Source organism: Lemur catta, chromosome X, assembly GCF_020740605.2.
Source record: "Lemur catta isolate mLemCat1 chromosome X, mLemCat1.pri, whole genome shotgun sequence".
NCBI classification, from domain to species: domain Eukaryota; kingdom Metazoa; phylum Chordata; class Mammalia; order Primates; family Lemuridae; genus Lemur; species Lemur catta.
This window is the reverse complement of record NC_059155.1, coordinates 8,283,045-8,297,252: the sequence shown is the minus strand read 5'-3', so window position 1 is coordinate 8,297,252 and position 14,208 is coordinate 8,283,045. Positions and strand designations below refer to the sequence as shown.

The window sequence follows — 14,208 nt, the reverse complement described above, 5'->3', positions numbered from 1 at the left end:
AAGTGTGTGATAATTTGTTACAGCAGCCACAGGAAGCTAATAACCATACATAAAAGGCTGAGAACCAAATATAAAAGAAGCTCTTTAAAATAGCTAGAAGAGGGTCAAGAATCCTTATCTTGAAGACAGGAATATTAAGAGGGATACCAATCTCCTCAAGAGAACACATGGAAGCCAAATAAAAATAAAATGGCATTTTTAAAGCACTAAAAAACAATTTAAAAAAAATTGTCAATGTAAAAAAATCTGTACCCAGAGAAAGCATCCTACAAAGAATGACAACACAGATTTTCAGATAAACAAAAGCTTAGAGAATCTGGTGTTCAATAGACCAATACTATAAAAAATAATAAAAGAACTTCCTCAGTTTGAAGGGGAAAAGGCTTCAATGGAAACAGAACTACAGAAGGCAATGAAGAACAACAGAAAGAATTATAGGCATATCTCATTTTATTGTGTTTCACAGATATTGCCTTTTTTACAAATTGAAGGTTTGTGGCAACCATGCATCGAGCAAGCAAGTCTATCAGCACCATTTTTCCAATAGCATGTGCTCACTTCGTGTGTCTGTGTAACATTTTGGTAATTATTGTAATATTTCAAACTTTCTTATCATAATTATATCTGTTATGGTGATCTGTGATCAGCGATCTTTGATGTTACTATTGTAATTGTTTTTTGGTGCCATGAACCACGCCCATATTACAATGGCAAAGTTAATCGATAAATGTCATATGTGTTCCAAACTGCACCACCAACCAGCCATTCTCCCTCTCCTTGGGCCTCTCCTAGTATTGAAATTAGGCAAATTAATAATCTTACAATGGCCTCTAAGTGTTCTCATTTTAAATCAAAAGATAGAAATAATTAAGCTAAGTGAGAAAGGCATTTTGAAAGCTGAGACAGGCCAAAAGCTAGGCCTCTTGCATCAGACAGCCAAGTTGTGAATGCAAAGGAAAAGTTCTTGAAGGAAACTGAAAGTGCTACTCTAGTGAACACACAAATTATAAGAAAGTGAAACAGCCCCTTATTGCTGATATGAAGCAAGTTTTAGTAGTCTGGATAAAAGATCAAACCAGCCATAACATTCCCTTAAAGCAAGGACTAATCAATCCAGAGCAAGGCCCTAACTCTTCAATTTTATGAAGGCTGAGAGAGGTGAGGAAGCTCCAGAAGAAAAGTTTGAAGCTAGCAGAGGTTGGTTCATGGATTTAAGGAAAGAAGCCATCTCTATAACATAAAAGTGGAAGGTGAAGCAGCAAGTGCTGATGTAGAAGCTGCAGCAAATTATCCAGAAGTTCAAGCTAACATAATTGAGGAGGGTAGCTACACTAAGCAACAGATTTTCAATACATTAGGTAATTAAATATGAAATGTCTAATTTTGAATCAAAAGGTTAGTTTATTATATCTCAAACAAGAAGCAGTATAATTAATCAAAGTATGTGCCTAAACTATTGACACAGTTTTGCCATCTTAACAGTAGCTTGTTTAAACCAGCCGGAAAAAAACCCTGGCGAGCGAGTGGGGATCAAATCGCCAAAGGCATTTTCCACAGTTTGTTGAGAATTGAATATCTTCCCTTGCAAGAAGTGGTCCAAAGCCTGGAAGAAGTGGTAGTCAGTTGGTGCAAGGTCTGGTGAAAATGGTGGATGACAGAAAGCGTCCAAGTCCAGGTTCTGCAGTTTGAGCAGCACTGCTTTTTGAGACATGTGGTCTTACAAGAGGATTTTCCTGTCTCTATTGACCAATCTCGGCTGCTTAATCACAAGCATCCTCATCATTTCATCCAGTTAGTTGTAGTAGATATCTGCTTTAACTGAATGACCAGGTTTCATGAAGCTAGTGGATAATACCAGCATTGGACCACCAAACAGACACCATTAGCTTTTTTGATAAATATTTGGTTATGGACTGTGTTTTGGCACTTCATCTTTATCCAACCAGAGCTTTCACCTCTCACAAAAATCAAATCACGGTGGATAACAGACTTAAATCTTAGGTGGGAAACTATTACAATTCTAGAAGAAAATGTAGTAAAGACTTTTACAGACATTGGTGTAGGCAAAGAATTTATGAAGAAAACCCCTAAGGCAATCACAGCAACAACAAAAATAAATAAATGGGACCTGATTAAATTAAAAAGCTTCTGCACAGCCAAAGAAACAGTCACAAAAATAAACAGACATCCTACAGAATGGGAAAAAATTTTCGCATACTACACATCAGATAAAGGACTCATAACAAGAATCTATTTAGAACTCAGGAAAATCAGCAAGAAAAATATCAAACAATCCTATCAAAATGTGGGCAAACGACATGAATAGAAATTTTTCAAAAGAAAATATAAGAATGGCTAACAAACACATGAAAAAATGCTCAAAATCCCTAATCATCAGGGAAATGCAAATCAAAACCACAATGAGATATCACTTAACTCCGGTGAGAACGGCCTTTATCAAAAAGTCCCAAAACAATACATGTTGGTGTGGATGCGGAGAGACAGGAACACTCATACACTGCTGGTGGGACTGCAAACTAGTGCAACCCCTGTGGAAAGCAATATGGAGATACTTTAAACAGATTCAAGTAGACCTACCATTCGATCCAGCAATCCCATTATTGGGCATCTACCCAGAAGAACAAAAGTCATTCTATAACAAAGACACCTGTACCTGAATGTTTATAGCAGCACAATTCAGAATTGCAAAGATGTGGAAACAACCCAAATGCCCATCAATCCATGAATGGATTAGTAAACTATGGTATATGTATACCATGGAGTATTACTCAGCTATAAGAAATAACGGTGATACGACATCTCTTTGGTTCTCCTGGAGAGAACTGGAAACCGTTATATTAAGTGAAGTATCCCAAGAATGGAAAAACAAACATCACATGTACTCACCAGAAAATTGGTTTCCCTGATCATCACCTAAATGCACCTTGGGCAAGGATACCAATTGGATATCAGACTGAGACGGGGGTGGGGGGAGGGGATGGGTGTATGCCTACATGATGAGTGCGTTGCGCACCGTCTGGGGAATGGTCATGCTTGAAGGTGCTGACTCGGGGAGGTGGGGGGTGGGGGGAGGGGATGGAGGTATGACTACATGGTGAGTGCCGGGTGCACTGTCTGGAGAATGGACACGCTTGAGGCTCTGACTCAGGGGGATGGGCGGGACATGGACAATGTCTATAACCTGAGCTTTTGTACCCCCATGATGAGCTGAAATAAAAAAAAAAATAGATCAAAGACTTAAACTTAAGATCTAAAACTATATAAAACTCTTAGAAGAAAACATAGGGGAAACCCTCATGAAATTGGATTTGGCAATGATTTCTTTGAAATGACAGGAAAAGCACAGAAATTAAGGAAAAAATAGATAAACTGAACTTAAATTGAAAAACTTTTGTGCATCAAAGGATACTATTAGGAGAGTGAAAAGACAACCTACAAAACTGGAGAAAGTATTTGCAAAACATATCAGGGGTTATTATCCACAATATATTAAAACAGTCCTACAACTCAATAACAAACAACCCACTTTATTAACAAAATGGGCAGAGGATTTGAATAATTTCTCCAAAGAAGATATACAAATAAACAATAAGCACATGGAAAGATGTTCAACATCATTAGTTTTATCATATACATTTTAAAATTTTTATGTGCATTATGATGTTTTGACATTAAAAAAAAAATTTAGATCCTAAGAGACTACCCCTCTCAGGGTCAGTCATTTCTTAGAGACAGCAAAGGGCCCAGCAGTCAGTATGCCTTTGATATGCAAATATGCAAACTACCCAATCCAGAGTTGTACCTCCTCTCTCTGGCCTGTGCACCCCAGAGGCAATATTCTTCTGCCTTAATCATCCCAGGGCCAGGAACCAGGTAACTAGAGACCACCTCTACAGCTTAGAACCCACTGAAATTATTCAAATTAGCCAATCTGAAATGTTTTTTTTCCTGCCCTACCTTGCCTTTCCTGCAAAAACCCCAATAAAGGATCTAGCTTTGGCTTTCCCTTTCTCTTGCCCCTTTTGCCTCCTGACCGTCCTGGTGTTTTCCCCTGCAACCATGTGTGGCATGTGGTGATCTCAACTTTGGGTACTGTGAGCATAATAAACTTCTTTCTTCCAAGCCTAGTTCCAATCTCCTCCTGTGGTCTATTGACTTTACCATACCATATCTAACATATGTATTATTAGAACATTAGTCATTAGGGAAATATAAATCAAAATCACACTGACATACTAGTCAATAGGATGGCTATAATGTAAAAATGGAAAATAAGTGTTGACAAGGGTATGGACAAATTGGTACCCTTGTACATTGCTTGTGGGAAAGCCAAATGGTACAGCTGCTATAGAAAACAGTTCAGCAATTCCTCAAAAAGCTAACACAGAATTATTATATGACCCAGAAATTCTACTCCTAGGTATGGACCCAAAGGAACTTAAAGCAGGGATTTGAACAGATATTTGTATGCTAATGCTCATTACAGCATTATTTACAATAGCCAAAAGGTAGAAACCACTCAAGTGTCCAATAAATGAATGGATAAACAAAATGTGGTATATACATAAAATGGAATATTCAGCCATAAGAAGGAATAAAGTTCTGATACAAACTACAACATGGATTAACGTTGAAAACATTATGTTGGGTGAAATAAGCAAGACACAAAAGGACAAATATTATATGATTCCATTTATATGAGATATCTACAATAGGTAAATTCATAGAGACAGAAAGTAGATTAGAGGTTACTTGGGGCTGAGGGTAAGGGGAATGGGGAGTTATTGCTTAATGATTACAGAGTTTTTGTTTGGAGTGATAAAAAAAGTTCTGGAAATAGGTAGTAGTGATGGCTGCACAACATTGTAGATGTAGTTAATGTCACTGAATTGCACACTTAAAAATGGTTACAATGGCAAAATTTTATGCTGTATATATTTTACCACAATTAAAAAAATAATAATATACTAATCCCAACTGAATCGAACACTTACTATTTTTTCAAATTAAACTTTAACAAAATTTCAATAGATTTAGGGGATGCAAATGTTTTTTTGTTACATGGATGATTTGTGTAGTGGTGAGGTCAGGGCTTTTACTGTACCCATCACCCAAATGGTATACATTGTACATGATTGGTAATTTTTGATCCCTCATCCTAAATTATACATTTTAAATGGGCATTTTGTATGGTCTGTGAATTATTTCCCAATAAAGGTATTAAAAAGACCAACAGAAGTGATAAAATGAAACAATTTTAAAAATACCTGAATAATGAAAAAAAGTTGGGGCAAATAAAAAACAAAAAGCAAGGTAGCTTACTCAAACCTAACTCTATCAAAATTTACATTACATGTAAGTAGAATAAACACTTCAATTACAAATATACTTCACATATTCAAAAAAGTAGAGGAAAGCATGCATGTGTGTATGGCATGGCATACATGGCATGATATAAAAAAAGTTTCAAATCAAAGTTGTAGAGATGAAAAATACACAGGATAGGATTAACAGCAGATTCTAAACTGCAGAAGGATAGATAAGTAAACTTGAAGACACAACATTACAAACTATCCTAAATGAAACACAGAGGGAAGAAAGACTGAAAACCAGAGAATCAGTGAGTTGTGGTACAACTTTCAAGTACCTTAATATATATGTAACTGGAGTCTTAGAAGGAGCTAAATCTTTTCATAATTTGATGAAAACTACAAATGCACAGTTCAACAAACCCAAAGCTGAAGAAATATAAAGAAAACTACACCATTTCTCACCACTAAGCATGTTAAAAAAAAAAAAAAAAACTACACCAAGGCATATTGTAACCAAACTTCTTAAAACCAAGGATAAAGAGAAAATTTTAAAAGCACCCAGAGGGAAAAAAAGACACATTATGTATGTAAGAATGACAGCAGAATTCTTGTCAGAAACAATGTAAAAGACAGAGATGAACCATCTTTAAAGTATTAAAGGAAAAAAAATTATTGACCTAGAGTTCTATACTCAGTGAAAATCTTTTTTTATTTTTAAATTTTAAAGAGATTTATTCTGAGCCAAATTTGAGGACCATGAGCTGGAGCCATGCCCAAGAAGCCTTGAACAAGTGGACTCCAGTGAAAATCTTTTTAGAAAAAAAAGAAGTGAAATAAAAACTTTTCAAACATACAAAAGCTGACAGAATTCATTTCCAGCAGACCTGCACTACAAGAAATGTTAAAGCAAATCCTACAGGCACAAAATAAATGACACCAGATGGGAACTTGGATCTACACAAAAGAATTAAGAGCACCAAAATGGTAACTGTGTGGGTAAATAGAAAAGACTTTCCTTATTTAAATTTCCTTAAGAGATAATCAACTGTTTAAAGAAAAATAATGACAATGTATTGTGAGGTTTATAATATATGTATAAATAAAAGTATGACAACAATAGCATAAAGGGCAGGAAGGAAAAATGGGAATATACTATTGCAAAGTTCTTGCACTATTCATGAAGTGGAATAATACCACTTGAAGGTAGACTGTGATAAGTTCAAAACTTATCCTGTAAACTCTAAAGCAATCAGAAGTAACAAAACAAAGAGCTATAGCTAATAAACTGACAAACGAGGTACAATGGAATAAGAAAAAGTACTCAATCCAATGGAAGGCAGAAAAAGAGGGAGAAGGGAGCAAAGAATAGACGGAACGAATAGGAAACAAAAACCAAGATGGTAGACTTTAAATATTCCCACAAAGAAAACTCCAGGCCCTGTCTGCCTCACTGGTAAATTCTTCCAAACATCTAAGGAATAGAGAGTAATGACAGTACCTAAACTCAGAGGATAGAGAGGTAACACTCCCCAATTTGTTTGATGAGGCCAACATATCCATGATACAAAAACCTAAAAAGAAATATAAATTACAGACCAATATCCCTTTTGAACAGAGATGCAAAATTCCCCATCGACAGCAAATCCAACAAAGTGTTACATAAAAAGGATAATACACCATGACCTTATAGGAACGCAAAGTTGATTTAATATCAAAAAATCAATCTAATTTACCATATTAACTGAATAAAGGAAAAAAGCAAACAATCATCTCTATATATGGAGAAAAAGCATTTGATAAAATCATGACTAACATTCTCAAATGAGGAATTGACGGGAACTCTTCCATCTGATAAAGGGTACCTACAAAAATCTCCAGTGAGCTACATACTTAACTATAAAAATATTGAATTTTTCCCCATAAGATGGTCAATAGGAAAGGATGTCCACCGTTGTCACTTGTATTCAATATTGTGTAGAAGGTTCTAGACACTGCAATAAGGCAAGGGAAAGAAATAAAAGGCAGGAATCTACCAAAAAAGCTACTAGAACTACTAAGTGAATTTTGCTAAGTTGCAGGATACAAACAAGGCCAATATACAATAACCAATTTTATTTCTATATAATAGCAATAAAGAATGGGAAAATGAAATTTAAAAATTTACAACAGAATACAAAAGCATAAAATTATCAATGGTAAATTTAACAAAGTATGTATAGGACCCGTACATCAAAACTGAAACACAGCAGAGAAAAATTTTAAAAACACTATGCAAAAGTAGAGATATGCCATATTCATTGATAGAAAGACTCAGTACTGTCAAGATACCAATTCTCCCTAAATTGACCTATATATTAGATGAAGTCACAAAGATACAAGTTGTTGTGTATGTTTTTTTGAGAGATGGAAAACAACAAGCTTATTGTAACACATAAATGGAAGTGCAAAGAACCTAAAAGAGTGAAGACAATCTTGAAGAAGAACATAGTTGGAGGACTTACATTACCTAATTTCAAGAATTCTATAAAGTGACAGTAAACAACATAATGTGGTACTGGCATAAAGGTAGACAAACAGATCAATGGAAAAAAATAAAGCATCCAGAAATAAAGCCCCACAGAGGAAAATGGATAAACAAATTGGGGTAGCTATATTCATACAATGGAATAGTACAAAACAATAAAAAGAATAAACTATTACAATAATCAACAACATGGATGGATCTCAGACATAATGGTGAATGAAAGAAGCCAGATACAAAAGAGTACATGACATATGATTCCATCTCTATAAATTTTAAGAACAAGAAAAACACTATCTATGGTGATGTAAGTCAGAAACATGGTTACCTCTACTGGGGATTATTAACTGGAAGGAGCATGAGGCACCCTTCTGGAGTGTTGGAAATGTGTTTTATATCTTGATCTGGGTAGTGGTTACATGGGTATAGACATACGTCAAAAATAATTGAGCTGTACACTTAAAAGTAGTACACTTGATACATTTTATTGCATGTATGTTATTTTACCATAAAGAGAGACACCTGTTAGTTTATTAGTACCTTATGTTATTCTGGGTCATGTAGTCAACAAAATTAAGAAGAGTTTCATTTGGAAAGTACAGACTATACTAGTACTGGTCAAACACAGACTATTCCAGCTAAGTAGGGTATTCTTTGGGGATTAAGGATAGCTGAGAGATAGACTGGAAGTACCAAATAAATTGGTCTGCAGATTTGACATCAGATACTTCTTTGATCTCTTTGTCACCCCCCCTCCCAGCAACGGGTCATAAATTGAGATCTAGAACCCAGGTTTTCTGACTTTCTGCATGGTTCTATCCTTCCTTCAATTACCACATGCTTTGATGAAAAAAACTGTTTATAAACTGCTACAAAATCCAGTAGTAGTCTGTACATCCTCTTAAGACCTGCTGTTAATAGATATCCCTGTAAAATTCACAATACGAAGAAACATTTAACGCATTAACTGCCACACTAGAAAAACTTGTTTTCCTTAGGGCACAGTGTATTATTATGAAAATAGAATAAAAACTTTGAAAACAAAATGATCCTAATTTAATGAAAAATTTTATTTTTTTATTGTTTTCAGTGCATGAGTTATATCCAACTTGAAAAATAGTTCATGTGGCTCCCAACGTGAAGAGATGTGAGTTACTATTCTCCATGAGCCCCTGAGCTCAAAACTAGCATGAGTTAAATACAACTCATGGGGCAGTTAATGTGTTAAATAGTTCTTACACTATGTACTAGATACTATGCTAGACTGTGTTACCTTGTTAGGCACTTTATATGCATTACCTTATTTATTTCTCAAAATGCTATGACGTAGGTACATATCCACTTTACAGAAGATGACAACTGAGGCACAAAGAGGTTAAGTAACTTGCCTAAAGGTCACACAACCAGGAAGTGGCAAAGGTGGAATTCAAATCCAGACAGCTTGATTCTAAAGCTTGTTCTCTTAAATACTACAATACAGCTGCCAGTCACAATGAACATGACCAATCACTGATGTATTTCAAGGTGTAAACTTCTATTCTGTATTTAAATTTATAATTGTGTAGACCCCAATTCTAACTGATCTCTGCTCTCCTTCTGTTCACCATATATCTATCATCTTTCCTCAAAACCTTCATCTACTAACCACATGGAAAATGTGAAGACACATAGAACTGTAGCATAAATAGCTCACAGGGACACACTGCCTCCTTTAAGGCTTATTGGCCCTTCCCAATCCATGCCTCTTGCTTGATACAAGCAAAGATCAAGCTATCATTGTAAACGAAAAAAATGAATTGTCCAGTTTTCAGGATTCATACTGGGTCACAATTGGCCTGTAAATTGGTTTAATGTTTTATAAATTTGTACAGAGAGCAGACTGGTACATGCAGGTGATAGGCATCAATCCAAAACTTTAGAAAATTGTTTCTGTATACTGATTATGTTTTTCAAATCAAAGCTACCTTAATGGCTATTAATGGACCATGGCTTTTTCTATGCTTCATTGAATCACATAATAGAGATGAGAAAGGAAAAAAACCAAAACACCAAAGTATTGAATTTAAGGCATTTCCCTATTATGTCAGCCATCATCCATAGTTTCTCTACTTTACATCCTGAAAAATAGTATCATATTCCATACTTACTGAATCCACGAGATTTTCTGTTTTGTCTATCAATAATTCCAATCTTTCTCCCCGCTGAGCTACCAGATCTGAAAATATTGGAAAAACAGAAAAGATCAGATTTTATATCACATATCTGCTATTTTTGTCTTTGCTTAAATATAAATCTGATTTTAATTACAGCTGGTATTCTTGATGGCTCATGTGTACTACAGAAGTGCTTATACCTTTAGGTAATAAGAGTTTTTAGTAAAGCTTATCAATTAAAGTAGGGATTGGCAGTTTTTTTCTGTAAAGGGCCAGATACTAAATATTTTAGGCTTTATGGGCCACATGGTCTCTGGTGTAATTACTTAACTCTGTTTGACATAAATGACATGTAATGAATGGGCACAGCTGTGTTCTAATGAAACTTTAACTAGAAAAACAGGCAGCAGACCAGACTTAATCCAAGGGCCACAGTTTGAAAACCTCTGAATTAAGGGTATGATCTGAGAGAAAAAAACTCAGGACCCCTAAAATGAGTAAAAGATACTTCCAGAATTGCAGCTTGGAGAGCTCCTCAGACTCTCTCTCCAACAAAAGCACCAGGACTGCTGAAAATTATAAAAACAAACAACAACCATTTTTTAAAAGTCTCTGCTGCCCTGCACTGTCTAGGGAATGGACACACTTGAAGCTCAGACTCGGGGGGATGGGGGGCATGGGCAATATATAGAACCTGAACTTTTGTACCCCCATAATAAGCTGAAATTAAAAAAAAAGAAAGAAAATGGCAGTTCCTGGAGCTGACCAACCATTGTGCAATTAAAAAAAAAAAAAGTCTCTGGCAACTGTGTATGTCCTATCCTAAGGGCATATAGCAAATAGAGAAACATTTATATAAGAAAATCAGCTAATTCTCTATAAGAACTGTGAGAGTCTATGGCATTTGAGTCATGACCTGTTCCCTCCCTCAGCTCACTGAGATGAGAACTCTACCCTTGACAAGTACAGTCCGGGGGCTTCCTTTTCTCCCAGGTCCCAGTAGGGGTCTACACTCTCTCCTCAGGAAGAGCAGGTCAGTAGCATCCCACTCTGCCCCTAGCTCTGTGTTGCAGAAGCTCTGTTCTAGGAAGCTATAGCTGATAGGTCTAGGACTCTTTTCTTCCTCTTAGCCCCTACTCATAGGGCAGAAGCTCTACCTCAGGTGATAGACCAAGAATACTGGGCCCTGACTTCCCCTTCCCCGACTTACTCATAGAGTAGAGTTTCCATGCTGGGAGAAGCAAGCCAAGAAGTACAAGGTTACTCCTCACTCCACTGGCAAAGCAAAGGTGTCATTCCAAGAGAAGTAGTTTACTGTCCTTGCTCATAGCTCCACAGCAGTGTCTCTGAGATTGTTCCCAGGGGGAGAGGTAGGCTTTAAGAACAGAAAGCTTTCCCTAGGGGAAAAACTTTATTTGGAACAGAGTATGGGGAAATTGAAGCCTAAGGGTGCTGCCAAAAACCATGGAGATTTTGAAGGTAAGCAAATAAGTCTGGTAGCTTCATAAGAACAACAAGCTAAACTGTAGGCCACCTAGAAGTTTAACAGAGATAACCAAGGCAAGAGATAGCTAAGAAGGTGTGTCCTGGGTCAGACCAAGTCTCCAAGACTGCCCTTACAATGGAGCCTAAATCTAATCAGATGTGACTAGAGCAATTTATGTCTGGAGCACTATCAAAAGCAATAGAGCAAATAGCCATCAATTAGTGCAGGCTAGTAGCTGGGTGAGATACCAGAGGCAGATCAGCTAGAAGTTAAACAGGAAAATCAAAAAAAGACACTTAAAGAGAGTTGTCACTCCAGAGTGACTATGAGCATGCCCAAGGCTGTTCCCTTGGAGGAGTGACATTAGAGGATATATACTGTGGGAGAAATAGATTTCAGTGAAAAATTCCAGCTCAGTGACTAAATACATAAACAAACAAACATAATACCCTGGGCCATGGGACTCACTACCCAGAGTTGCTATAATACAGTATCTAAAATGTCCTATTTTCAACAAAAAATTATAAGATACGAAAAGAAACAAGAAAGTGTGACCCAAACACAGGAAAAAGAATGGGGAATAGAAACTGACTTTGAGGAGGTCCAGCTGTAGGACTTAGCAAAAACTTCAAAGCAATCATAATAAATATGTTCAGTGAACTAAAGGAAACCTCCTTAAATAAGTAAAAGAAGTTATGATGACAATGTCTCACCAAACAGATCAATAAAGGGATAGAAATTATAAAAAAAGAACCAAATGGAAACTCTGAAGCACAAAAACAGAAGTGAAAAATTGACTGGAAGAGGTCAACAGTAGATTGCAGCAGGCAGAAAGAATCAGCAAACTTGAAGACAGGTCAATTGAGAGTGTCCATTCTGAAGAACAGGAATGAAAAAAAAGGAATGAAGGCAAACAACAGGGCCTCAGGGGAACATGGGACACCATAAGTGCACCAACACATGAATCTTAAAAAAGAACAAAGCTGGAAGATTAATATTTCCTGATTTTAAAACCTACTACAAAGCTACAGTCATCATGATAGTATGGTACTGGCATAAAGATAAATGGAACAGAACTCAAAGTCCAGAAATAAAGCCATACATCTATGGATAACTAACTTTTGATAAGGGTATTAGGACCATTCAATGGAGAAAAAAAAGTCTTTTCAACAAATGGTTCCGGGACAACTGGATATACATATTTAAGAGAATTAAGTTGGATCCCTTCCTTACCCCACATACAAACATTAACTCAAAATAGATCATAGACCTAAAAGTAAGAGCTAAAACTATAAAACTCTTGGAAGAGAACACAGGGGTAAAGCTTCATGTTCTCAGCTTAGGCGATAGCTTCTTAGAAATGAGATCCACAGAGGAGCCAAGATGGCCAGCTAGAGACACAGCTTGTTGGACCATCTGGGCAGAAGAGTAGATGGTTGGGCTGAGGAGAGTAAAGAACAATTACTGCTCAGAAGTAAACCACAGGGACAGACACCAGTTGAGTCTGGGGACCCCACCAAGAGGTGCTGTGAAGCTGAGAGAGAGGTGGACAGAAAAGAAATCGGAGGCATGAACCAAATCCAGGGAAGCCTGGAACCCAATGAAAGGGTAAGGGAGCTCCCCTCCCCCACTGGGTGCCTCAAGCCATCACTGGCACACAGGGCTCTCATCCCACGCGGGAGTGCCACAAGGGACCAGAGAGCCAGCATCCCTGCATCTGGACATCTCCATTATTCCTGGCATCCCAGAAAATAATTCTGGGTCAAGCCAGCTTGAAGCTGTGGCCCCACCCTCCCCATAGCAACCACGAAAGCGCTCTGTGCTCTGAGACTTATTTCCCAGCAACAGAGCGAGGGGAGGGCATTCCCAGCTGAACCCACTTCAGGGAGCGTAGCTGCCACAGCAGAAGCTGGGACAGATGGGTGGGAACTGGTGCCCCCCTGACATGAAAGGGTGCAGGGACACCACAGCCCCTCCCTCACTATAGTGGCCACTAGAGTGCTCAGTGCTGACAGCCCTGCTTTTCAGTTTCAGGGGCCCTTCCTGCCTGAGCTAGAGCTGGTGGAACAGCTACACTTTGCGATCTTCCTGCCCACAGGCATTCGGTGCCTTCACCTACTGACGGCTCAGACAGGCCAGCTGAACCTGGTATCTCCTGGTTGCAAGAGCAAGGTGGGGAGATGTAGAGGAGAGGTCATGGTTCCAGGCTTGGGTGGCAAGAGAGAGCCCTCATGGCCATACCCAACAGGAGGAGGACAGAGAAGCAGGAGGCTGTGAGTGTACCCCATCCCCCCCACTGGATAATTGCCATACTGGAGAAGGCTGTGGCATGGGGACTGAATTAGCATAGGCCTTGGTTCCCATGAGAACCTGAGCAGAGGCCCCTCCCACCACTCACTTCAATAGGAGTGCAGCTTGATCCAAGAGACTGGTGAGCCACCACTACTTCTCCAGTGGGAGTGTGCCCCTGATAGAGACCTCTGTGGATAGAAAGGCCTGCCTCCCTCTCATTGGGGTCTAGTGATGGAAAAGGGGTACACAAATGGAGATCCCCCTACCTGCCAGCATCACGCAGAGACGAATGCCAGCAGGTCAGACACAGAACTGTGGGGTAGCCAGAGAGCTGGTACTGGGTGGGGAGGTAACTCATGTAGACCAATCAGAGGGGAAAGTGCTGTGGAGTTCCAGGGAACAAGTGTAGAGAGAGCACATCCC

The 14,208-nt window shown here is 38.1% G+C and overlaps 1 protein-coding gene across 2 annotated transcripts in view; it reads right to left on the bottom strand.

Annotated features, from left to right (window-relative positions):
• Window positions 1-14,208, bottom strand: part of VAMP7 (vesicle associated membrane protein 7) — a 61,459-nt gene that overhangs the window by 11,287 nt on the left and 35,964 nt on the right. The window contains exons 6-7 of one of the 2 annotated variants that reach the window (XM_045537540.1): window positions 10,002-10,069; window positions 7,240-7,324 (exon numbers count right to left, since the gene is read on the bottom strand). In XM_045537540.1, coding sequence (XP_045393496.1) covers window positions 7,298-7,324; window positions 10,002-10,069 — 95 coding nt within the window. In that variant the 3' untranslated portion in view covers window positions 7,240-7,297. Of the gene's footprint in view, window positions 1-7,239; window positions 7,325-10,001; window positions 10,070-14,208 lie in introns of those variants that run through there. The other variant, XM_045537539.1, reaches the window with a different exon arrangement.